This window comes from Gordionus sp. m RMFG-2023, chromosome 1, assembly GCF_954871325.1.
Source record: "Gordionus sp. m RMFG-2023 chromosome 1, tfGorSpeb1-WG-v2, whole genome shotgun sequence".
NCBI lineage: Eukaryota > Metazoa > Nematomorpha > Gordioida > Chordodea > Parachordodidae > Gordionus > Gordionus sp. m RMFG-2023.
Genome location: NC_088775.1, coordinates 63407812 through 63433233, shown reverse-complemented (window position 1 = coordinate 63433233; position 25422 = coordinate 63407812). Strand labels below are relative to the sequence as shown.

The window sequence follows — 25422 nt, the reverse complement described above, 5'->3', positions numbered from 1 at the left end:
TGAAATGTGTTATAATTACTATTAATAGATCCATAAAATTACTAAATAATATAATATCTCAAATATAATTTTTTACAAAGTGAGTAACTTTAACTTATTTTTCTTAATGAAATATAATTATAAAATTATTGATAAAATAAAATATAATTATAAAATTATTGACAAAATTAAATATAATTATAAAATTATTGATAAAATTAAATATCAATTTTCCGATGTCCTCACTACGTCATCGTGACGTCATGTCATCGCTACGTCATGTCATCGTTACGTCATGTCACATGTACGTATTTATTTATTTATTTTTTATTTGTTGATTTTATTTATTTATTTTATACAAGCAGATGATCCTATAACTTAAATTTTCTATGCAACTGTAGGAGGCCATATTAAAACCAAAAAGTAGTACATTATTTACTATTGTTGATTTTATTTATTTATTTTATGCAAACAGATGATCCTATAACTTAAATTTTCTATGCAACTGTAGGAGTCCATATTAAAACCAAAAAGTAATACATTATTTACTATTGTTAATTTTATTTATTTATTTTATACAAACAGATGATCCTATAACTTAAATTTTAACTGATTTAATTCAATAAATTTAATATCTCTAGGTTTGGGAAAATTTTTTCAAAATTATTATGGGTTGGACTGGGCTTAAAAAATATTTCTCAAAATTAATATTGGCTTGGTTTTCAAAAATTATTAGGGATTGAAATGGGCTTGAGAAAATCTTTTTAAATTATTAAGATCTTGGATGCTTGGAAATTTTTTCCAAATATTGTAGGCTTGAACCTATATTGGGATTTTTTAATGTTAAATGTTAGTCTTATGTAAATATTTTTATAAAATATATATAACTCAAAGAATAGTTTTCAGTAACATACAAAATGTAGACTAATTATGCTATGCCGACAACATATGTATCCCTACTAAAGATATCACTAACATTCATTATTTTAACAACAGTCTCAAATAATATGGGTAAAATCAAAATTTAAAAAATACTAAAATTCTCTTCCTTTCTTTCCCTTTTAATTTCTTTTATTATCTTCCCCTTTCTCATCATTTCCCTTTCCTATCTTCACTTTTTAATTTTCTTTTTCTTTACCTTCCTTTCCCTTTTAATTTCCCTATTTTCTTTCCATTTAATTTTCTCTTATTTCCCTACCTCAGGCTACACAATCCAGCCGAAAGCTGGGCTTATCAAAATAAATATCATTCAATTCTTAATTCAACTCATATTCAAGCATAAAAATTTAACTATCTCCGAGGCGGGAAAAAATTTTCAAAATTATAATGGGTAGAACTGGGCTTGGAACCTCAAAATTAATATTAGCATGCACCTGAAACGAATATCGGTTCAGGTTCGGATAAAAATAACGGTTCAAGGTTCGGATCGTAAAAAATTAAAATATCGGTTCGGTTAGAATCTCTAAAAACCGGTTTGAACACTTTTGTATTCAGACCTACATTCGAATTATGTATAGGGAAAATATTTTTTTTATTTTATCACAATATTTTACTTTTTTTTACTTAAATTTTTTTTATTAAGCCGGACAATTAGTATATTTTCAAAATTCGTCTCACTCAAATTACATCCATAAGGAGAGTGTATAAATTTAATTGTTAAAAAACATCTTTCCACACTAACTTGGATAGCCGACACTGCCAATATGATATCAGATTTGATGTGTCATTTATAATAATATTTTGGATTATAATAAATTTTATGGCGCTATTGCTAAAAATATTATATTAAATGTTCAAATAACACTCTAATTAATACATTTTTAAATGAAGCAATTTTTATTAAGATAATTTTATAATATTTACAATCAAAATTTGATTTTAATAATTTTATTTACAAATGTATAAATATTATGACCTTGGAACAGAAACCATCAATTGATGGTTTTTATAATTTAATAAATATATTAAAAATACTGAAAGACATTGATGCCTTGTTTGAGGAGATAGTAATTCTCTTTATTTTTTATGATTCGCCAAAATACTTAAAGTTAGATGGTCTAAAAGCAGAGGAGAAATAGGTAGAATTTTTTCGTAATAACGATAAATCCCCATGCTTGGAAAAAATATGCGAGTATGTCTTCTCCTTACCTCATTCTAATGCCTCATCCTACCGCATTTTTAGCCTGATGAGGACCGCCTGGAAAAATGATTGCTTTAACAACATTAGAGACCTAGCTAATGGTTAAACAAATATATAATATGTCATGCCAGGAATTTTATAAATATCTCAATAACGACGGTAAACATTTAGTTCTATTATTTAAATCTCAAATAAATATAATTAAGTTTTAGCAATGGCGCCATAAAATTTATTGTCAATTTTTAACTGTAAAGATGACCACATCTATAGCATAATTTTGTGAATCTTTGATAAAATTCTTCTGATTGCAACTACACATTAATAGCATATAGTAGATTTATTATATGTAAAATCATTCCTAAATATACCTCTGCCATTCATTATTGAAAAAATTTTTCAAAATGTTAGGACAGCTTTTATAATCTTTATTTAATAAATATTTTTTCAAAGGTTTATAAAATTTTAAAATTCTATCGATGGCGGGTATTAGGAACATATCGCAACCAACATTGTGCTGACTCATTTCTGTAAATACACTCTGTTTTTACCAAATTCACTGAGGCATTATCAGATCAGAAAGCTGACATGCAATTAATCGATAATCTCAAATCTTCTATATTTACCATTATATGGTTAGCTATGTTTGGATTTTTCACTATTTGAGGGGAAAAAAATTAATAGTTTTATTGAAACTACCTTAATTTTGTTGAAATAGCCGAGGATCAAGGCAAATATTTTAATATTTCCCTTATTAGATGCATCTGTTAGAATTGCATATGTATGCCCATCTTTCAAATCGTCAAGAATAACATTAATGATAGTCTTGCTCATTTTTGTTCTACAAGTATAGTTTCATTTAAATTAGAGTCGTTAAATATTATGGGAAAAAGATTCTACCAACACTGTGATGATAAGTATCTCTGTGAATTTTGCACCAAAAGATTGATTAAAATTGCCGCAACTGTAGTTACATCTGTATTATTTCTTATTTTTGGAGTACCTTATTATGTATTTAAACGTTATGCGTGATAATTAAGCGCCTATCCCTATTGTTATACACATACACGGTAGATTTCCAATTGCGATCGTTTTGCGGGACATTCACATAAAATATTTTTTTAATTATAAAATTAGTATCGTTTTTTTTAATAAAATTTTATCTTGTTTACATTCTTTTATATTTAAAAAAGATCGTTGGTATTTTTTATAAATTAATATATTCTAATAAATCAAGACGTATTTTATTTTGAAAAATAGTTACCAACTTTGTATTTATATAAACTAATTATAAAAATAATATGCGGATATAGGCCTGCAAAAATTTTTTTTAGCAATTTTTATATTTCTACCGCAATTTTTATATTTCTCCCGCATAATACCAAATTTCTCCCGCAATTTGAAAATTTTGACCTGGCAACCCTGATCATATCTGACATCGAAACATCATATGTACGATCAACTATAAAATATCTGTTAAATTTAATCTCTTTTTAATTTTTTTTAAAATAATTTTTCATGGTTTCAATGAAAATGATTATATTATACCGCAATATATGAAAGTATAATTTGAATTATAATCCTTTTGCTTTTTATCCCTTCTTTTTCTTTCATTTTTTTTGAATTTACAATTTGAGGACAGGTTCCTATTCTGCAATTAGTTTAATGTATTTAAAAGCTACTATTTCAAAGCATTTTTTATATCGTTAAAATTTAGCCAACTATGTCTTTTTCTAATATGGTCTTTTCATTTACAATCTCTTATATTATGCTGAGGATTTTTATTTTATTTGGTTAATATTTTTGCCCATATTTTGAAATTGGAAAATTAAGTTTATAAGAAAATAAATATTTTGGTTATGGATGGGTTTGGTAAAACAAAAAAATGAAATAAAATTACTCATTCAAATTTTAAGAAGTTGCTTCGGACCCCTACCCCCGTTGTTGGGCCCACTGATTTCCATTATTTAAGCATTCATCTCAATATATCTCTTCCCTTCATTATCTAATAAATCTAAAATAAATGAGTAAAATAAATTTTTATTAAATATACCAAGAGTTTTAACAAAGAGGTTTTATATATCCGTTTGGATTTTAGATATTTTATGAAGAGATATAGCAAATTAAATTTAAAAATAAGTAATATAGTTGTTTAGTGATTTTAAACTCGGCTAACACAAATCACAATATTAAATTGGATTTATTTTAATTTCAATTAATAAGCGATTATATTTATTTAATTAGGATTATAAAATTATTTAAAAAATAAAAATCAATTGACCTTCAACTGTTAATAATTGATTGATATTTAGACATTATTATTACGCATCCAAATACATTTTATTTGTCATATAATATGTCATATTTAATATCCATTTAAAATTGAATTTCAAAAACGAATAATTTATAATAAGAAAATAGATTGTATAATTCTAAAACAAATATACATATAAAAAATATAAAATGATTATAATTTATGACTAATGTTTATATTCCTTTTTAACATAGAATTTAATGCAGTCAAAATATAATTTATAGTATTAAGCTGATAATTAAAATAGCACTCATTTAATAAAAATTTATAGTCTTTTAACTGTTTTAAAATATTATCAAATCTACATATAATGCATAATAGAATTCTAAAAAAAATTGTTCAGGGGCTTTCACGCTCAGGTATCTATTCAAATTTTTTAGGGGGCTGGAGCCTCTGCACTCCCCTTTCTAGTTACTCTGCTGCAGATATCTAAGGATCATTTGGACCTCCATAAAATAATTTAAAACAATAGGATAAATGTTATAGTTAAACATAGGTGATTAAAAGAGGATTTATAATTGTAACAAAGAGTACTCATCAAAATTTGTCTATTCAACTGTATATCTATCATGGGTCATTAAACCCCACTGACTTAAGCTAGATAGTTAATTTTAAATTTTTATTATCTTATTAGATATTGAAATTTGAAATATTGTTCTAAATATATTTTTCAAATGCATGGTACATAATTTTTAAATTTGAATATTTTTATTTTAAATATTTATATCAAAAATTTATCGTATTGTAATCTTTAATATAATTTGAAAATATGATTGGATATCAATCAATCATTTGATTTTGTACATGTGAAATAATAAAAATGTATTCGAACAAATATAGTTCATAAACTTCGGAAACCATCTAACATTTTTTTTAAAATTTGATAAATTTTCATAACAACGCTAGCTATCCTTAAATATTTTGAAACAAATTTAACGGTTCGGGTCCGAAATATTCCCACAGCTGTTTGGAGTCAAATAAAAGAAAGATGGTGAATACAAACAAGACACATTTAACATTTAAATTTAATAAATTATAAAATATTTATATTATAATTTATGCAATATATATTTATGAATATTTAATTAAATATAAAATATTTAAATATATCTAAAATAATATTTAAATATATATATAAAGTAATATTTAAATATATATATATAAAGTAATATTTAAATATATATAAGGTAATATTAAATTATAAAGTAATATTTAATAAATAATTAAAATATTTAATATATCTAAAGTAATATTTAAATATATATATAAAGTAATATTTAAATATATATATAAGGTAATATTAAATTATATATAAAGAAATATTTAAATATAAATAATTAAAATATTTATATGATAATTTATGCAATATATTATAAAATATTTAAATATATCTAAAGTAATATTTAAATATATATATAAAGTAATATTTAAATATATATATAAGGTAATATTAAATTATATATAAAGTAATATTTAATAAATAATTAAAATATTTAATATATCTAAAGTAATATTTAAATATATGTATAAAGTAATATTTAAATATATATATAAGGTAATATTAAATTATATATAAAGAAATATTTAAATATAAATAATTAAAATATTTATATGATAATTTATGCAATATATTATAAAATATTTATATATATCTAAAGTAATATTTAAATATATATATAAAGTAATATTTAAATATATATATAAAGTAATATTTAAATATATATATAAGGTAATATTAAATTATATATAAAGTAATATTTAAATATAAATAATTAAAATATTTAATATATCTTAAGTAATATTTAAATATATATATAAAGTAATTTTTAAATATATATATAATGTAATATTAAATTATATATGAAGAAATATTTAAATATAAATAATTAAAATATTTATATGATAATTTATGCAATATATTATAAAATATTTAAATATATCTAAAGTAATATTTGAATATGAATAAAGTATTATTAAAAACCTTATATATATATATAAACTAATATAAAATAAAATATAGGAAGAATGTATTTAAATTCGCTAAAATAATTGGTTAATTTATAATTAATAAAGTTCTGCCACCATAAAGTTTTTTAGGATAAATGATGTAATGATACGAGTTTTCTAAATATAAAAATGTAACCATAAAGTTTTCTAATATAAAGATTGTTTATTTTATTTTAAAATATTAATTTAATTATGTATAATATATTTTAAAATTTTACATTTTTTATATCAAACTAAAAAAATCAGGTTTATATAACAATTTTCATATTAATATATAAAAATTTATATAATTAAAATCAATCTACACAATTTATAAAAAAATCAATTTATATCAACATAAAAAAAAACAATTTAAAGGTTAGTATTAATCGGTCATATTAACAATAATAATAAATTAATAACATGGCGCAATATTTGAAAATACTTCCGGTGGAAAATTTGAAGTGATAGAACGGTAAATATTATTTTATTTTAATCATATTTATTTACAGATTCTATGAACATTATATCTCAATATTGATAGCAATTAAACTTACACTAAAGAAATTAAGCTTAAAATCAGCCATCACCCACCTTTAAAGTAATTAAATTATACTGTAGTTCTCGGGTATAGGCTTTTTCTTTGTCCCACTCCTTTTAAATTAAAGCCTATAGAGGTTTAAGCAACATTTTTCGAAATGTTGTGCCTACAAGTACGTGCGGCTTGCCCACAAACGTGTGGAGGGCTCCTCATATTTTTACTTTTATACCCAAATTAAATTGTTCCAATTATATGGAAATGAGGAAAACCTAGCTTAGCTCTGTTGTGTATTCAACGTTAGAGGGCGATGCGCTATATATCACGTATCACGTAAATGATTATTGTTAATAACAGAATGTAGACTATCTGGCTTATGTTAATTGTTAGGTATAAAAGATTAATCTGAAATTTCTGAACCCATCTGATTCTAAGCTAAAATAAATTTTACATTGTTAGTGGAATGTGTATATATTTATGAAGATCTTTAAGTGGATAGTTAAAAATTGAAAAGTTAACATAATCCAGTATATCATATTAAAAATTTTTAATTATTTCTAGTGCTGTAAACGTTACTACAAAAAAGAAACGCGTTACAGTTACTCGTTACATCTGAAAAAGGGAACCCGTTACGGTTTCCTTAAAAAGAAACTCGCGTTGAACGACTTGTCTTTATCTGATCTGAAAATCTCTGTAATTCAGATATGTCATAAGAGTCGTCATATGCAATTATCCTTAATATGACTATCTATTAATTTCCTTCTTTCCCATGCTTCCCTTAAAAATGGCTGCAGAGTTTGAAGATTGCCCCCATTTTATTCCATAATAGCTTACACTTATAAAATATAATTTTTAAAATAATTTTAGAGTGTACATCGTTATTTCAATGTCAACAGTAATAAAAAATAAATAATTTTATAACACAATTAAATGTTTTTATTTTTTAAATATTTTTAAGAATATTTGGAGTCTAAAGCGGACACATAGTATATAATGAGAAAAGAGAGAGAAAAACAATTTTATTTCTTTATTTTTTTTTCTTAAAATATGAAATCGTACATAAAAAAAAATAATTGTCTCTTTTTTTTCGCGCTTATATAAATTTTTTTACAAAATCATCGCCGTTTATTTATTATTTTATTTATCAAAAGTCAATCAACTTTTTTTAATTTTTATTTATTTAACTCCTTATTATTCGTATACTTTGCCATTATATTCCTATAGTGCTAGGCGTAATAGCTTGCTCCCTTAACAAACCATCTTCAATACTTTTTTTATTCAGTTAGTAATCCCCTGTAATTTAACTAACTTAATTACAAGTTGTAATTAAGTTAAAAAAATATACTAAACTTCTCTAAAAATAAGTCCCCAAATTGCCTTAAAGATTACAGAGGTATTGCACTAATTCCAGTCACACTAAAAATGTTCACATACATCATATCAGTCAGGATTAAACCAACCATTAACAGGTTCCTTTCTAATGCTATCACATCATACAGGAAGGGCAGAAATACTACGGAGTTGACTATGGCACTTAAGGTCATTCTGGAAAAGGCCAGAATGCATAAATACCCCATCTTTGCCTTGATGATTGATTTAAGTCAAGTCTTTGACTCCATAATTCAGAATAAGATATGGCCCTTGCTGGAAAACATTGGAATAGATAAACATCTGATAGCGCTAATTAAGATAATTTACGACAATCATAGCGTAGTTCCTCAGCATTTAAATATGAAGTCGCAACCTTTTAAAGCAAATAGGGGCCTCAAACAAGGATGCATCCTTTCACCGATTATTTTTAATGTAATAATGAATGATATCCTAAATAAATCCTTTAAACCGGAATATGCACTCAATATTACAGTGAGCAACAACACCTCAATGATATGCACAACTCTTTAAACTTTCTATGTTATGCTGACGACGTATGTATTCTAGCCAACTCAGAATACAAATTAAGAAATATTTTATCATTATTTGTCAACAACTGTGATGGATATGGTCTAAGAGTAAACTACACAAAAACCAAACTAATCACCTCAAATACTGATGCGAGTCACTTAAACCCCTTTAACTTTGAGGGTAATACGATAAAATTAGTGTCAGATTTTAAATACCTAGGAACCAGGATGACGTCATTAGGCCTCACCTTTTTAGATACGAAATCGAGAACGAATAATGCTAGACTCCGCTATCATCAACTGTCGAAATTATGGTCATCCAACTAAATATCAACTAATTTAAAAATAAGACTCTTCAAGTCCCTAATTGTACTTATTTTTACCTACGGCCTGGAGACTTGGCAAGACTCAAAAAGTAACATCAGCACAATTCAGACTTTTATAAACAAATGCCTTAGAAGAATAACCAAAACGTATTACCCATACAACACATCAAATACAAAGCTCTGGAATAGATGCGACATCCTACCAATCAATCAGTGTTGTTAAAATAGCGATAGCGGTAGCTCGCTACTAATTTAGAAAGTAAAGTAGCGAATAAATACATCTAAATATTATTAAAATATATTTTTTATAAAATCTAAAATTATAATCCTTTTATTTAATTTAATTTAATTTTGAAATTTAAATTTATATTTAAAAATATACATTATTGTTATATATTAGATATAAACAGTTGTTAAATAGCAATCTGTATTTCATTTATATTTCGCGTATTCATTAAATTATATATTTTTGAAATTCCGTTATTGGTATGTCCTTGCTTTTATCTTATTTTATATTACATTTTACATTTTATATTAAGCATTATAAATCTTGTTATGTGTGAGATTGTTGAAGATATTGTAATTTCTTTGGTAAATGAGCAAAATATAGATGATCCTTTCCCAAAATTCAAGAAATACTTTAACCTTGAAGAAAAAATTAATACTGGATATCGATTTCGGTGCAAGATGTGCCGCAAAATTATCTCTTCAAATCATACGAGCAGCTTTAATTTGAAAAAACATTTAAAGGTAATATATTAAACAAATTTAATATCAATGTGTAGGCTAATCTTTAATTTTTAAAATAAATTAAAATCAAAAACCAATCATTTTTTTTTATATATTCATAAATTTTATCTAAATTATTTAAAACATTTTAAAATAGTTATTTCAATCATTTTACTTATCTCCTACATAATTTTTATTCCATGTATTTTATAATTTTAGACTGTGCACACTTCAAATTATAAAGAGATTGAAAAATATCTCAAAAGTTTTGGGGTAATGGAAGAAGATAAACCCACTTCCAAATCAAATTGAATACAAACAAAATTAACCAATTTGGATTCATCAACACCTGGTGTATCCCAAAAATTGGCTGACAAAGTCATTAAGAACTTTATAATAAATACAGTTCAACCATTATCCTTGGTGGATAATGATTCTTTTATAAAGATGATAAACACTTTTTCTCCACGGACCAAGATATTTTGCCGGCAGACATTGATGGCAAGAATTTTGGAGAGCTTAAGGAAATGAAAGAATATTTGATATTAAATCTATCAGATGTCTCCTACGTCTGTACAACGGCAGATTGCTGGACTCACAATAGAAGGTAAAAATGTTTATTTTCTTATTTATAATATGTCATATTTTTAGAGCTTATTTAGGAGTAACTGCACATTAGATTGATCCTAAAAATCTAAAACAAAAATCTGTAGCGTTAGCTCTAAAGAGAATAATTGGCTGTCAGACTTATGACATTCTAGCCAATATTATTGCAGAAATCCATAGGTCTTACAAAATTCAAAACAAGGTTTGTAAGATGATAACGGATAATGATAAATAATATTATATTATATTTAACCATTTTAATTTTTTAGGTTATGCAATATGTTGCTGCCTCACTTAAAATCTTAGAAGGGCAAGATAATACGAGCATGGGATATTATGTGCCCACACTGAGTATATTAATTACCAAGCTCAAAAGAATCAATAATCTAAAATTTTGCCAACCACTGGTAGAGTCTGTGCTAAAAGGCATTGAGAAAAGGTCAAAACTTTATTTTTATTTACTATTATTCAATTATATAAAATGAATGATTTATTGCTTGATTAGCCATAATTTAAATTGGCTTAATTTAAAACACAATCTATAATATTAATATATAGTAATTATTAATTAATATAAAATTCAAAATTAATATATTATTAATTACCTTGTGTATAATAATTATATTTTTAAAATTTTTATTTACCATAATTTATTGCTATTTTAATATTTTATTTATAAATGAATCTATATCTCAGATAAATTTAAATTTTAAAAATTAAAATGGTATTCTTCTTTTTTTTATAATAAATACAGTCACTTTATATAAATTAGATTTCCAGATCTGTATGATGATGATAATGTAATAGCTGCTATCGTTCATCCTAGTTTCAAGTTAAATTGGCCATACATTAATTTGACTGAATCTAAATGGCAACTTGATAGGCTGATGGTAACGTTAAAAAATGGCATGCCTAACCATGATACTATAGCAAGATCGAAACCGCAGCCTTCCAAAGACGATTTTTTTGAAATAAATAATAATAATAATATTGAACCTATAGATGCTTTTTTTAAATCTAAAAATACTAATTTAAATATTTTTGATGATTTTTTTCATATAAAAAGTTTGTTTATTAAATTTAATACTGCGTTGCCCTCAAGTGCTAGTGCTGAACGATTATTTAGTATGGCAAAGCTTATACTTTCTGATCGTCACTCTAGACTTGGGGATGATAGTACCGAAATGTTATTAATATTAAAGTGCAATAATAAATAAATTATATATATATATGTAACAAATTATTGTTATGTTTTTATATCAATTTTTATTTGTGGAAATAAAGTTACGTAAAAAAAAATATTTAAAAAAAAAATCAAAGTAGCGTAAAAAGTAGCTAATAGCGCGCTACTCATTTGAAAACGATAGCGGTAGCGATAGCGCGCTACTTTTTTTATAAAATAGCGGTAGCGATAGCGCACTACTTTTAAAAGTAGCGTTTAACAACACTGCAATCAATCGTCTCATACCCATGAGGAGACTAGAATTACTAGGCCATAGCTTAAGACACTCGCAGGAAAATATGATATTCTCGTCCTTGAAATGGTGCCCTGACGGTAGGAGGAAAACCCCTAAATACTATTGGTTGGCGAAATGTTTGAAAGATATGGACCTGATTAACCTCTCGTTTGTAGATTTCATGGCACTTAGCAAAAACAAGAAACACCTAAAGGAACATTTACAATACATGCTAAAATATGGCCTAAATTAATATCGCAACCGTTCTTCACCTTTACGTTCTTGCAATAAATGGACTAAGTGTATTTGATAATGATAATAACCTGAACAACAACAACATAACTTAACTTCCTTTAATAACCCACGACCTTCCTTTCTGGACACACGATATCGGCGACGATAACGATAACAATTACGAAAATATTAGTTGTATAACAGACAATGAGAAGATAAACTGGCTATAATAATAACGCAATAAATCGGACGAACCCAAATACCATTGGCACAGAAATACAAGATCTACAGGACATACAATATTTTGGCACACCGAACAACAAACAAGGAAGAGACTCTTCATGCAAACTTAACATAAACTCTTAATACTTAACAAGATATAAGGGTTATTTTTTTGTTGCCTCACTAAATACCACTTAAGGACGCAGGTACATTTTTTATATGACATTATTTTTATTTTTTCCTTAACACTATTCTGCCGGAAACGGAACTAATACATCACCATTATTGTACTTCTTCCTTCTTCACTTTGCTAACAGGCTACATAGTGGTACCGTCCACTATAATAAAACGGGTAGACATCATGTATGGGATCTATATACTAGTGAAAATACATGATGCACGCTTCAACTCCTGGTGGGTGATGAAATTGCACTTCGTGCAATTTCTGGCGTGGTAATGAATGAATGAATGAATAATTTGCCATTTGACTCCAAATGGTTTGATGACAAAAGAAAGAAAAATGAATCGGACCGATACCAGTACCAGGGAAGACAGACTAAATAAAATTAATTTTTTTTAAGAATATTTTCATGGATTTTAATTAGAGTTATTTATTTAGATTTCGAAGTTAATTTGAACCTGATTATTATTTTATTTAATCAACTAGAAATCCTGCTGCTCTTATTTATATTTAATTGAGGTTTTAACAATAGAATTAATGCCCAATATGCTAATTGGCTCAGCATCCGATTGGATCAAGAAAATTTTTCTACCGAGTTTTATTAATACAATTGGATACTATGAAAGATTGAAGAATTTATTTAGTACGTATCAAGCATCTTCTCAGCAATACCATTTCGAGGAGACCGAATCTAATTTGATGTCGGTAAATATTTTGAATGAGTGAGAAGGTAAATATAGAAATTAATCCTAATTATTTATATACAATCATTCATATTTTAATTTAGAGATGCCTATATTGTGCCTGATCCTGCTTTAGAAGAGATTGAGGATTATTTGGCGGATCCAGTGGCAAAGACAACAGTGGATGTTCTTAGCTGGTGGTCTGGAAATGCCAAGAGATTTCCAAAATTATCGAATATGGCTAGAGATTATTTAAGGCAACAAACAACATCTGTTGCCAGTGAAAGAGTATTTTCTAGAGCTGCTGCTACCTTGACGAACAAACGAAATAGAATGTCCTCTTCAACTCTTAAACAATGCCTCTCGCTAAATTCATGGGACATAAATATATTAAATTTAAAGGAAAACCTTTGGAAATAATTTTTTAGCATATTTTATTTATACATTATTATAATTTAAAGTGTAGGTTATTTTATAAATAAAGATTATATATAGTAAAAAAAATGCGTCCTTATTTATTTTTTTAAAATTTATAAATTAGTTTTAATATAAAATAGATGTTTTAACTAAATGGTCTTTAATAAACAAAATTATATGTACTAGGATTTTGTAATGAACTAAACTAGCAAAAATAATTATCAAAAATGAGAAGAAAAAATAGATAAATTCTCAAAAAAATAAAGATTAAAAATGACCAGATTGAAAAGGTTAAAAATGTATGCAAAAGATTAAAATGTATAAATCATAAAAAGAATATTATATCTGTATGTATGATGAATAAAAAACGTAAATTGTTAAAAAAATGGACCTAAATTAATAATTTGAAGAAAAATAAATTGAGAGAAGATATAGTAAGAAAAAAAGTAAAGAAAATCGCAAAAGGTTAGAAATAAAATGAGAAAAGATACAGTAAGAAAAAAAACGTAAAGAAATCGCAAAAATTTAGAAATAAATTAAAAATGAATAACTAAAATATATAAAAGTAAGAAAAATTGACAAAAAATTAAAAAATATTATGATTTTCTTTTTTTGAATGGAAAACCCTGTATCAAGGGTACATCTTCACTAAAATTTTATATAAATATGTTAGAAATGCTTATTTTAGCCCATTTACGTCAAAAAAATTCGAAAAACTTTAAAAACAACGATTATGACAATTGTCACTTATCTAGGGTACATCTTCACTAAAATTTTATTTAAACATGTTAGCAATGCTTATTTTAATTTATGTCAAAAAATTTCGAAAAACTTTAAAAACAACGATTATGACAATTGTCACTTATCGAGGGTACATCTTCACTAAAATTTTATTTAAACATGTTAGCAATACTTATTTTAGCCCATTTATGCCAAAAAAAATCGAAAAACTTTAAAAACAACATATTCTTATAATTTTGTTCACAATAATCAGTTTCCCAAAATTTAGCAATTTACCAGATTTTATAAAAAAACAAAAAAATTGAGCAGACTCAACGAGTCAAATACACGAGCCGACTAAGCGAGCCGACTACACGAGCTACACGAGCAGACTAAGTGAGTCGGCTCATTCGGCTCCTTAATCGGCTTGAGTCGGAGCCGTTTTTTTACGACTACGACTAGAGTCGCAAGTCGTAAGAACTCGACTTTTTAACAACACATCTTATCATCACAATGTTGGTAGAATTTTTTTCCCATAATATATAGCGACTCTAATATAAATGAAAACTATACTTGTAGAACAAAAATGAGCAAGGCTAATGTTTTAGGACCTAAATCTAGGAGGTCAATTTTTGACGTTTTGAAAGATGGGCATACATATGCAATTCTAACAGATGCATTTAATAAGAGAAATATTTAAATATTTCCCTTGATCCTCCGCTATTTTAACAAAATTAAGGTCGTTTCAAAACTATTAAATTTTTTCCCCTCAAATAGTGAAAAATCTAAAGACATAGCTAACCATATAATGGTAAATATAGCAGATTCGAGATTATCAATAAATTGCATGTCAGCTTTCTGATCTGGTAATGCCTAAGTGAATTTGAAAACATAGTGTATTTACAGAATTGAGTCAGCGCAATGTTGGTTGCGATATGTTCCTAATACCCGCCATCGATAGAATTTTAAAATTTTATAAACCTTTAAAAAATATTTCTTAAATAAAGATTATTAAAGTGGTCCTAACATTTTGAAAAAATTTTTCAATAATGAATGGCAGAGGTATATTTATGAATGATTTCACATGTAGGAAATCTACTACATGCTGTTAATGTGTAGTTGCATTCAGAAGAATCTTAACAAAGATTCACAAAATTATGCTGCAGATGTGTTCATCTTTACAGTTAAAAATTGATAATAAATTTTATGCTAAAACTAAATTATATTTTATTTAAAATTTAAATAATATAACTAAATGTTTACCGTTGTTATTGAGATATTTATAAAATTCCTGGCCATGACATATTATATATTTGTTTAACCATTAATTCGGCATCTAATGTTGTTAAAGCAATCCGATTTCTCTTCTTTTTCCAGGTAGTCCTCATCAGGCTAAAAATGCGCTCGGGTGAGGCATTAGAATGAGGTAAGGAGAAGACATACTAGCATATTTTTTCCAAGCATGGGGACTTTATTACGAAAAAATTCTACCCATTTCTCCTCTGCTTTTATATCATCTAACTAAGTATTTTGGCGACTCATAAAAAATAGAGAGAATTACAATCTCCTCAAACAAGACATCAATGTCTTTTATTAAATTATAAAAACCAACAATTGATGGTTTCTGTCCAAGGTCATAATATTTATACATTTATAAATAGAGTTATTAAAATCAAATTTTGATTGTAAATATTCTAAAATTGTCTTAATAAAAATATCTACTTCATTTAAAAATGTATTTATTAGAGTATTATTTGAATATTTTAATATAATATTTGCAATAGCGCCATAAAATTTATTATCAATTTTAACTGTCAGCGTCTACATGGCAGAAAATTTGATGGAGGCAACCCCCATCCCAAATCTACCCCTACCCCCCTAAAAAAATTTCGCGGCCTTCGGCCGCGATATTTGCCTTAATCAAGAAAATCTTATATTAAGTCACTATTTATACCCTTACAAACATTCAGACCTGCTTTGGAAAAAAAAATTTACAAACTGATAACTATTGTTACTATCCGTTTTCAATTAACTTATATTTAAGTAGGTAGTGCAATCTTTTCATAATTTGATTGATAATCAATTTATTTTCATAAAAATTAATATAATAGTATTAAATGAGATAACATATTTACATTACTATAAAAAAATATCAAAAATTTAGTAAAAAAATATAAGATGAGTAATTTTAAAGAGGTATAGCTTGATTCTATAATTACTAATACCTTTATATTAAGTAAAAAAAACAAAATGAGTAATTTTAAAGAGGTATAGCTTGATTCTATAAATACTAATGCCTTTATATTAATTAAAAACATTCATATAGATATAACTATTATATAAAAAAAATTTTTATGTAAATATAACTTTTATATAAAATATTAGAATAAAGAATATAGTATATTTTGCACAAGAATTATAAAAACATTTATGTAAATATAACTATTATATAAAATATAAAATGAATAGAGTATATTTTGCACTGGAAATATAAATTTTTTTATGTAAATATAACTTTTATATAAAATATGAGAAAAAAATGAATATAGTTGCACTGGAATTATAAAAACATCTATGTAAATATAAGTTTTATATAAAATATTAAAATAAAATGAATATAATATATTTTGCACTGGAATTATAAAAACATTTATGTAAATATAACTATTATAAAATATTTAAATAAAATGAATATAGTATTATATTATGCACCGGACTAGAATGATATAAAAAACTATTAAATTAAATTTACATTATTAAAAAGGCGTATATAATTAGCTGTGAAAAAGATATAACTTATTTTATTAATAATTTAGTTAATCTTTTAGACGTAGATGCAAATCGCGTTATAATGTCGTCTATTTTAAATCTTTCAAAAACATCAATTTCGCTGGATATTAGAAGTAAATTTTCTAAAAAGGGGTCAGAAATTTTATTCCGCATTCTAGTTTTATTTATTTTGACTTTGCTCATCACTCTTTCGGCTGAACAAGAAGTAGTTGGTAGAGTCAATAAATATTTATATAATAAATATAAATTAGAATAAGAATTTAATTTATTTAAAAGACGATATGGTAGTATAAATGAATATTTTATCCATTTTTTTGTATTAATTATGTTATCGTTATTGATATCTTCCTCGGTTATCGTTTACAATACCTTTAATTATATATAATTTTAAATAAAATATCAATAAATTACTTTCATCAATATATAACCCATCATTCTTTTTTATTTTCAAAAGATCCTTGCAATAAATGATTGCTTGTGAATCCAAATATAAAGATCGAAAATCATTATATTCACGAGCAATATCTTGAGCATTTAATTGGTAAGTATGACAAATTTGAGATATTTGCCACCCTTCTATTCTATCATTGGCTATAATTCCAGCTGGTGTAAAAAGAGATATTTGAGATAAAAAATTTAAACAATCATAATTAAATCTTTCATTTAAATCATTAATGATTGTATCAAGCACAGGGAAAAATATTTCCCTTTTATATCTATAATGCTAAATAATAATTTTAAATCTTTTTTTATTCAACTTGTTTTTTTTTTGTTTAACATAATTATTGAATGCTGTTTGATCAAATTTGAATATTGATTTTATATTATGCAATTCCGTTGTAACATTATTCTTTTTCAAATAACTGTTAGATAAGGAATGCAATTTTAAAAAAATATTATCCCCATTAGCTACATTTTAAAATTATTTATAGAAATCGTAACTAATTTTAACCTCTTAGTCTTTGTAATTTATTTTTTGTGTGTTGTATTAATTTAGTTACCATAGCCAAATCATTACCAACTGCCTGCATTTCAATACAAGCCTCATGTGTGCATTTCAATATTTCTTTCAAAATAAATAGACTTAATATGAAATCTTCATCCTTAATTCTTGTTAATAATCCATCGGCAATAGAAGAGGTGCTTGGGTCATTAGAATCTTTTAATTCATTTAATGATGCTATAATATGTTCATAAACATCTAAAAAAATTTCTACAGCTTTATAAGATGATGACCAATTTCTAAAAAAAGATAAGTTACATTAAAAATATTATATTTACCTTGTTGTATTTTTTATTCTTTTAAGAGATTTTTTAGACTTTGTCATTTGATATTTAACAAACACTCCTTGACGTCTTACCCCATTCATGAAATTATATAACTCATCCAATATTCCCATTACCTTTTTCATTTCTATTTTGCATCCACAAACATGAGCAACTACTAAATTGAGCCTATGTGCATGGCACCAAATATATATGGCTTTTGGAGCCTCTTTCAATATTAAAGCCTGCATTCCTTTGTATACTCCTCTCATATTCCCTGCACCATCCATACTTTGCCCAACCATATAATCAAGAGGAAGACCAAGATCTTTGAACTTAGAAAAAACATGTTTCTTTATATTTTCCCTGGTGGTTTCTGATGTTGTAAAAACATGGATGATCCTTTCTACAGGATGTGGATGCGGATCATCTTCTATATATCTTACAAGTAAAGCAATGCATTCTTTTTTAGACACATCATATGTTCCATCTAATATGATGCTATAGGCACAATTCTCTTTAATTTTTTGAATAATACATTTTATTATTTTTATCTTAATGACTTCAATAATTTTTTTCACATGGCCATATGACAATAAATTTATATAAGGTCTTGAAATTTTATCTGATTTTTTTCTCCTCAATTTTTCGTTGTTATCAATGTATGCCCGTAAAGTTGGAACCGTTTTTGCCATTAATTTTATGAGGCACATAAAATTACCTTCATTCGAATTAGTGCCCCAAAAGGCTATGTTACATTTTATAAGGTATATAATGGCATCAATAATATTATGAACTATATTACGATTTTCCATTATTATATCAAGCCTATTTGATAGAAAATGATCTTGAATACGCTTATTTGCAAGCCAAGTCATGTTGGTGTATTCACAATCCTTATGAATAGAAGATGACTCATGTCTCTCTAAGTCACGCTTAAAATTTTTCCAATTATTTACTCCAAGTTGAGTCCAAAAAGTATTGGATTTAGGGCCACCAAACATAAGACAATAAAGACAAAAGACTTTGTCTAAAGTGGTGCTATAGGATAACCAATTTCTTGGTTTGAGGGAACCATCAATATTAACCTTTTTATAATAGGATATATTCATGCTCCTATTTAAAAGTAGAAATAATGGATGCGTAAAAATTAATAAAAATTAAATTTTTTAAAAACCTTTTGTGAGTAACAGGATATTGAAATATATTTGAACATGGCTGACATGGGCCTATGGAAATTATGAAATTAATCAAGATATTTGTCATTCTAAAGAATATGAAATGAAAAGGGTCATTAGGCTCCTTTTTTTTATATAATTGAATAATATTTGGGCCTTTAATGTTTGAAATATTTTGGCTTGCATTGGGATTGATAATTGGATGAAAAAAAGATATAATTGGGGAATTTTCAATAACTTTGTGTGTTTGCTAATTATTATTAAAGAGTGTATAGTTTTATTTAAATTAAATACCTCATCATTCAAAATCAGCAGATCACTGGAACTGGGCATTGTATGAGAAGATAATATAATTTGGGAATCTTCAGTAAAAGATTTGTGCTAATTATTAAATAAAGAATAATTAAAATTTGTTTATTCATGAAAATATCTGAATATCCTCATTTATTCCCTTCAAAATTATAAAAGAAATCTTATTTAAATTAAGTACCTCATTATTCAAAATCAGCAGATCACTGGAACTGGGCATTGTATGAGAAGATAATATAATTTGGGAATCTTCAATAAAAGATTCATGCTAATTATTAAATAAAGAGTGGTTAAAATTTGTTTACTTATGAAAATCTTAATTTTAATAAAAATTTTATTCTTAATTAAGATATAGAAAAGTGGAAAATATTTCATAATTTATTCACTTCAGAATTATCAAACAAATCTTATTTAAATTAAGTACCTCATCATTCAAAATCACCAGATCACTGGAACTGGGCATTGTATGAGATAATATAATTTGGGAATCTTCAGTAAAAGATTTGTGCTACTTATTAAATAAAGAATAATTAAAATTTGTTTATTCATGAAAATATCTGAATATCCTCATTTATTCCCTTCAAAATTATAAAAGAAATCTTATTTAAATTAAGTACCTCATTATTCAAAATCAGCAGATCACTGGAACTGGGCATTGTATGAGAAGATAATATAATTTGGGAATCTTCAATAAAAGATTCATGCTAATTATTAAATAAAGAGTGGTTAAAATTTGTTTACTTATGAAAATCTTAATTTTAATAAAAATTTTATTCTTAATTAAGATATAGAAAAGTGGAAAATATTTCATAATTTATTCACTTCAGAATTATCAAACAAATCTTATTTAAATTAAGTACCTCATCATTCAAAATCACCAGATCACTGGAACTGGGCATTGTATGAGATAATATAATTTGGGAATCTTCAGTAAAAGATTTGAGCTAATTATTAAATAAAGATTAATTAAAATTTGTTCATGAAAATATCTGAATATCCTCATTTATTCCCTTCAAAATTATAAAACAAATCTTATTTAAATTAAGTACCTCATTATTCAAAATCAGCAGATCACTGGAACTGGGCATTGTATGAGATAATATAATTTGGGAATCTTCAATAAAAGATTTGTGCTAATTATTAAATAAAGAGTAGTGAAAATTTTAGGCAAATGACTTATTTTATTCTTAATTATAATATATAAATTTTTTTTTAACAAAAGTTGAAATATTTAAATATTCTTATAATTTATTTCCTTCAAAATTGATAAAGGGCATAATAAAAATGTACCTATATATTAAAAATCTTATCTTTAATAAAAATTAAAAGTATTATGCTCAAATTATAGATGAAGAATTGGTTTCTACTAATTCACAAAATTTAAGGTTATTTTTACTTATATTTATTGTCATGAATTAAAATAATATATATAAAAAATTACTTTTTGGAAGTAAGATGTTATTGATTTTTTTTGTAACTTGGTTTCAACCCCATTTGTGATATTGAATGGAATATCTTTATTTAAGGATACCCAATTATTATCCTTTTTGATAGCTATCTTTGTAAATTTGATATCAGATAACTTGACATGAGGATGTTTATGTTTATAATGGTTATTTATTTTGTCACTTCTTATTTTAGAAGTTTTACAATTAATATAGTCACATTTGACTTTATATATTGTTTTGTTACTTGGCATCTAGAATAAAAATGAAATAAATATTTAGATAATATTTTTTTACTCACTGATGGCCATCAAGAATGATGGAGAATCATAATTTTATCCTTTATTTGACGGTGGATGGCTGAATCTTAAAATTCTCCTATCTTATGAGGTGTGATTCAGAAATTAAATTTATATTTGTTTAAATGAGGGTGTAATTTTAAAATTTTCCAGTGGTTTTACAAAATATATTAAAGAAATATATATTTAGATATTTTAATATATGTGCACAATAAATTTTTATTCATTTGTATTATATTTTTAATCTAAAAAATATATTAAAATCTTTTAAAATAAATTCTTATTCATTTGTATTTGTAATTTATAATCAAAAAAATATATTCTAGACCCTTATTGTTTTTAAATTAAAATTCATAAATATACACTCTATTAACATATTTTATAAAAATAATGAAAAATTTACTGATTCAATCATCATCATATAAAGGAAATTTATTATGCACCCATCATTGAATAAAGAAGAAAATTCTGATTACCAGTCATTCATAATGGACTATCAGCTATTAACTTATATTTTTGATAATGTTTTCTTAAAAGATTCCTATTATATTATATGTAAGCTTAATGCATGGTCACAAAAAATATAATATTTTTTGTTATTTATGCCAAAACAATCATGGATCAATATTTCCTCCATTATACACTTCACAATTGATTTCTTTATTTCTTAGTGTCCAACAATTTTTAGAAATGTATGATGCTTTGAAATCATAGTTTCTTTAAATTAACAATCCTAATAAATTTTGCAAATAATTGAAAACAGGCATATTTGTGATTTGCCCATTCATTTATCTTCAAATAAAGTCTGAGAAATGATATATTTTAATCATTGAAATTAGAGACCTTCACTGGCATTGATTTCTTCATCCAGCCTAGGTCATAAGTAAAAATAATTTTCAGGCCCAGTTCATGTTTAATGGAAATCCAAACCCAAACCACATCATAGGTTTCAAAGATTATTCCCAAGCCATATCCAAAAATTTAATTTATTGTTAACAAAAATAAACAATATTTCAGTATATGGAATCACTTTGTCAATTCATTTAATTGAAATCTTTTCTTAAATCAATAATCAAATGAGAGGAATAGATTATCTGTTCATTCTCCCAAGATTTCTATAAATATTTAGAAAAAAGGCCAAATATATTATGGAAAATTTGATGTTATATAAAATTTATCTAATAATGAAATAAAAAATTTATCAATTCTTTTAACAAATTTTTTATCACACAATGGTTTTCACCTCTCACTTATAATTTTGTATATAATTTACACTTACCTCAAAGAATCATTTATCATAAATAGAAATCAATTATGGGTCCAACCTGATTGCCTCACAAAAATGTGGTAATATTTACCCCATTGAAAATGATTATTTAAAAAATTATTAGCAAAAATAATTGCCATGGTTCAAAACCCAGATAACTTATTAAGTATACATATTAAGATTAAATAAAAATAGCTTCATTCTTTATTATATTTATTTATCTATCATCAAATTAAGGAAAATGCAATTATATGCTTAAAAAATTACCTTTTTAAAATCCAAAAATGTTTCTTTATATTGTTAATTGAGTAGGATTATCTTATCATAAAAGGGATTCTTTATTCAAAAGGTCCTTATTATAAAAAAATATATATTGATAATTTAAAATTGATACTGTGAAAATCTAAATCCCATTATGTAAATGAATTTTCTAAAAATTTAAAAAAATAAATATAGTGTATAATATTTATAAATTGACAGATATCTTTTCTTTAATTGACATTTTTCAGAAAATCAACGATAATCATATCGATTATTGGATTTAAAAATATCATAATACAAGTCAAAAATTACCCTCCAAAAATCAATACCTACCCCCCAAAAACAAATGCCTACCCCCCAAAAATCAATATCTACCCCCCAAAATTAATACCTACCCCCCAAAATGCCAATATTTTTTGGAGGCATTTGTCTCCTACCCCCCCCGGCCATGTAGACACTGTTAACTGTATAGATGAACAGAGCTGTAGCATAATTTTGTGAATCTTTTTTAATATAGAATATTCTGATTGCAACTGAATATTAACTCCATGAAGTAGATTTCCTACATGTGAAACGAATCCCAAATATACTTCTGCCATTTCATACTCGAAAATTTTTTCAAAATTTTAGGACAGCTTTTAAAATCTCTATTTAAGAAGCATTTTTTAAGGGTTTGTAAAATTTTACAATTCTATCGATGGCAGGTATTAATGACAACCAACTGATAGGTATATATCGCAACAACTCACACCATTCCAAGTCACACCACTTCACCAACTCTTTTAATTCATTAACTCTTTTAGTTGATGAACTAAATTCGTTAAAACATTTCATCACAATTATTTCGACATCCACAGATAGTACATTCATTGCCTTCTTGCAAGAATTATGTAGTATATGGCATATACAGACAATTGGTATTAATTCATTATTGTGCTGCCTCAATTGGTAACTTTGGTTTTTGTCAAAATTTACAGAGGCATTATCAGCGGAGAAAGCTGACATGCAAATCATTGATAACCCTGAATCAGCTATATTTACCATTATATGGCTAGCTACATTGTTGGATTTTTCACTATCCGAGTAAAAATTTTTAACAGTTTTATTGAAATGTTCTTATTCTTGTTGAAATAGCGAAGGATCGAGGAAAATGTTTAATATTTCCCTTATTAGATGCATCTGTTAGTATTGCATATGAATACCCATCTTTCAAATCGTCTAGAATTGACCTATAGAATTCAGGTACTAAAACACTTGTGATAGCCCTGCTCATTTTTGTTCTGCCACAAGTAAGGTTTGCATTTATATTGGAGTAGTTAAATATCATGAGAAAAAGTTCGACCCACATTGTGATTATATAGCTCTGTGAATGTTGAACTACATGATAGATGTATACGATTTCCGCAAATGTAGTTGCATCTGTATTATTTACTAGTAGATAGCTCGTCAAAAATGACGGGGAATGAGAATTTTCTTCTTATATTTATGCTAGATGTTACTTGTTATTTGAAAATTATATCCAACTTTATTCTTTTTACCCCCTCCCCCATTCAGGCCAGGTTCAATCCATTACTAAGACTAAATACTATGGTTTGAAGAATAAATTTAAAACTTTTTGATAATACCAATATGTTAAATTTACTGATCATTTATACATAATATTTCATATTAAAAAAAATTCCCAGGTAAAGTACTAAGTCATAATAATTTTGAAAAATTCATCCAAGCTGAATGAAAGATCATAATAATTTTGGTAGTTGAGAACTGAAATAAAACATTTAAATAATCATAATGAATTTAAAAATACAATAAAAATCAGATTTTCATGGGCCTTGGTTTTTTGATCAGGCCGAGCCCAGGCCTGCAAAATAACTTGTTTTAGGCCAATGTCTGACCCATAGTTAATAATAAAAAAATTATCAAACGCCCAAGCTCATAATTTTCCCCAAGCCCAGCCTAATATAATTAATAAAAATATTTTCCATGCCCAGTCCAACTCATAATACTTTTATAAATAAATTTTCTCAAGCCTGGCCAACCCATAGTAATTTTCAAAATTTTTCCCAAATCTGGAGATAGGTAAATCTCTAAAAACCATATCTATTTTTTATTACATTAACCCAGCTGACCCCTACTTCAGACCAAGGCCAACCCATTTAGACTAAGAGTGAATACTA

General features: G+C 25.6%; 1 protein-coding gene and 1 long non-coding RNA gene across 7 annotated transcripts in view; both read right to left on the bottom strand.

Annotated features, from left to right (window-relative positions):
* The window catches only part of LOC135922189 (uncharacterized), a 35108-nt gene that overhangs the window by 3616 nt on the left and 6070 nt on the right, over positions 1 to 25422 (bottom strand). The window lies entirely within an intron of this gene.
* LOC135927152 (zinc finger MYM-type protein 1-like) lies at positions 16593 to 23496 on the bottom strand. 6 transcript variants are annotated; one of them, XM_065463133.1, is made up of 16 exons: positions 23379 to 23496; positions 23252 to 23336; positions 21716 to 23205; positions 21415 to 21672; positions 21023 to 21106; positions 20834 to 20917; positions 20591 to 20677; positions 20398 to 20481; positions 20155 to 20241; positions 19959 to 20045; positions 19664 to 19914; positions 18502 to 19602; positions 18173 to 18462; positions 17979 to 18129; positions 17632 to 17936; positions 16593 to 17589 (listed from the first exon to the last, which is right to left on the bottom strand). In XM_065463133.1, the coding sequence occupies exons 4-16, from the start codon at positions 21670 to 21672 to the stop codon at positions 17555 to 17557; spliced, it is 2904 nt and encodes a 967-aa protein (XP_065319205.1). In that variant the 5' UTR covers positions 21716 to 23205; positions 23252 to 23336; positions 23379 to 23496; the 3' UTR covers positions 16593 to 17554. The 6 variants fall into 6 exon arrangements, with proteins under 6 accessions (XP_065319205.1, XP_065319261.1, XP_065319329.1 ...); XM_065463189.1 differs by having other exon boundaries at positions 21720 to 23205; XM_065463257.1 differs by having other exon boundaries at positions 21716 to 22832.

Bases quoted from the DNA above. Each gene is read 5' to 3' on its own strand.
- LOC135927152 (XM_065463133.1), bottom strand. From the start codon at position 21,672: ATGCCAAGTAACAAAACAATATATAAAGTCAAATGTGACTATATTAAT. The intron at 20,678-20,833 runs GTACTTAATTTA...TTTAATAATTAG, and splicing joins TGGTGATTTTGAATGATGAG to CATGAATCTTTTATTGAAGA. The intron at 17,590-17,631 runs GTAATTTATTGA...ATATAATTAAAG, and splicing joins TGGGTTATATATTGATGAAA to GTATTGTAAACGATAACCGA.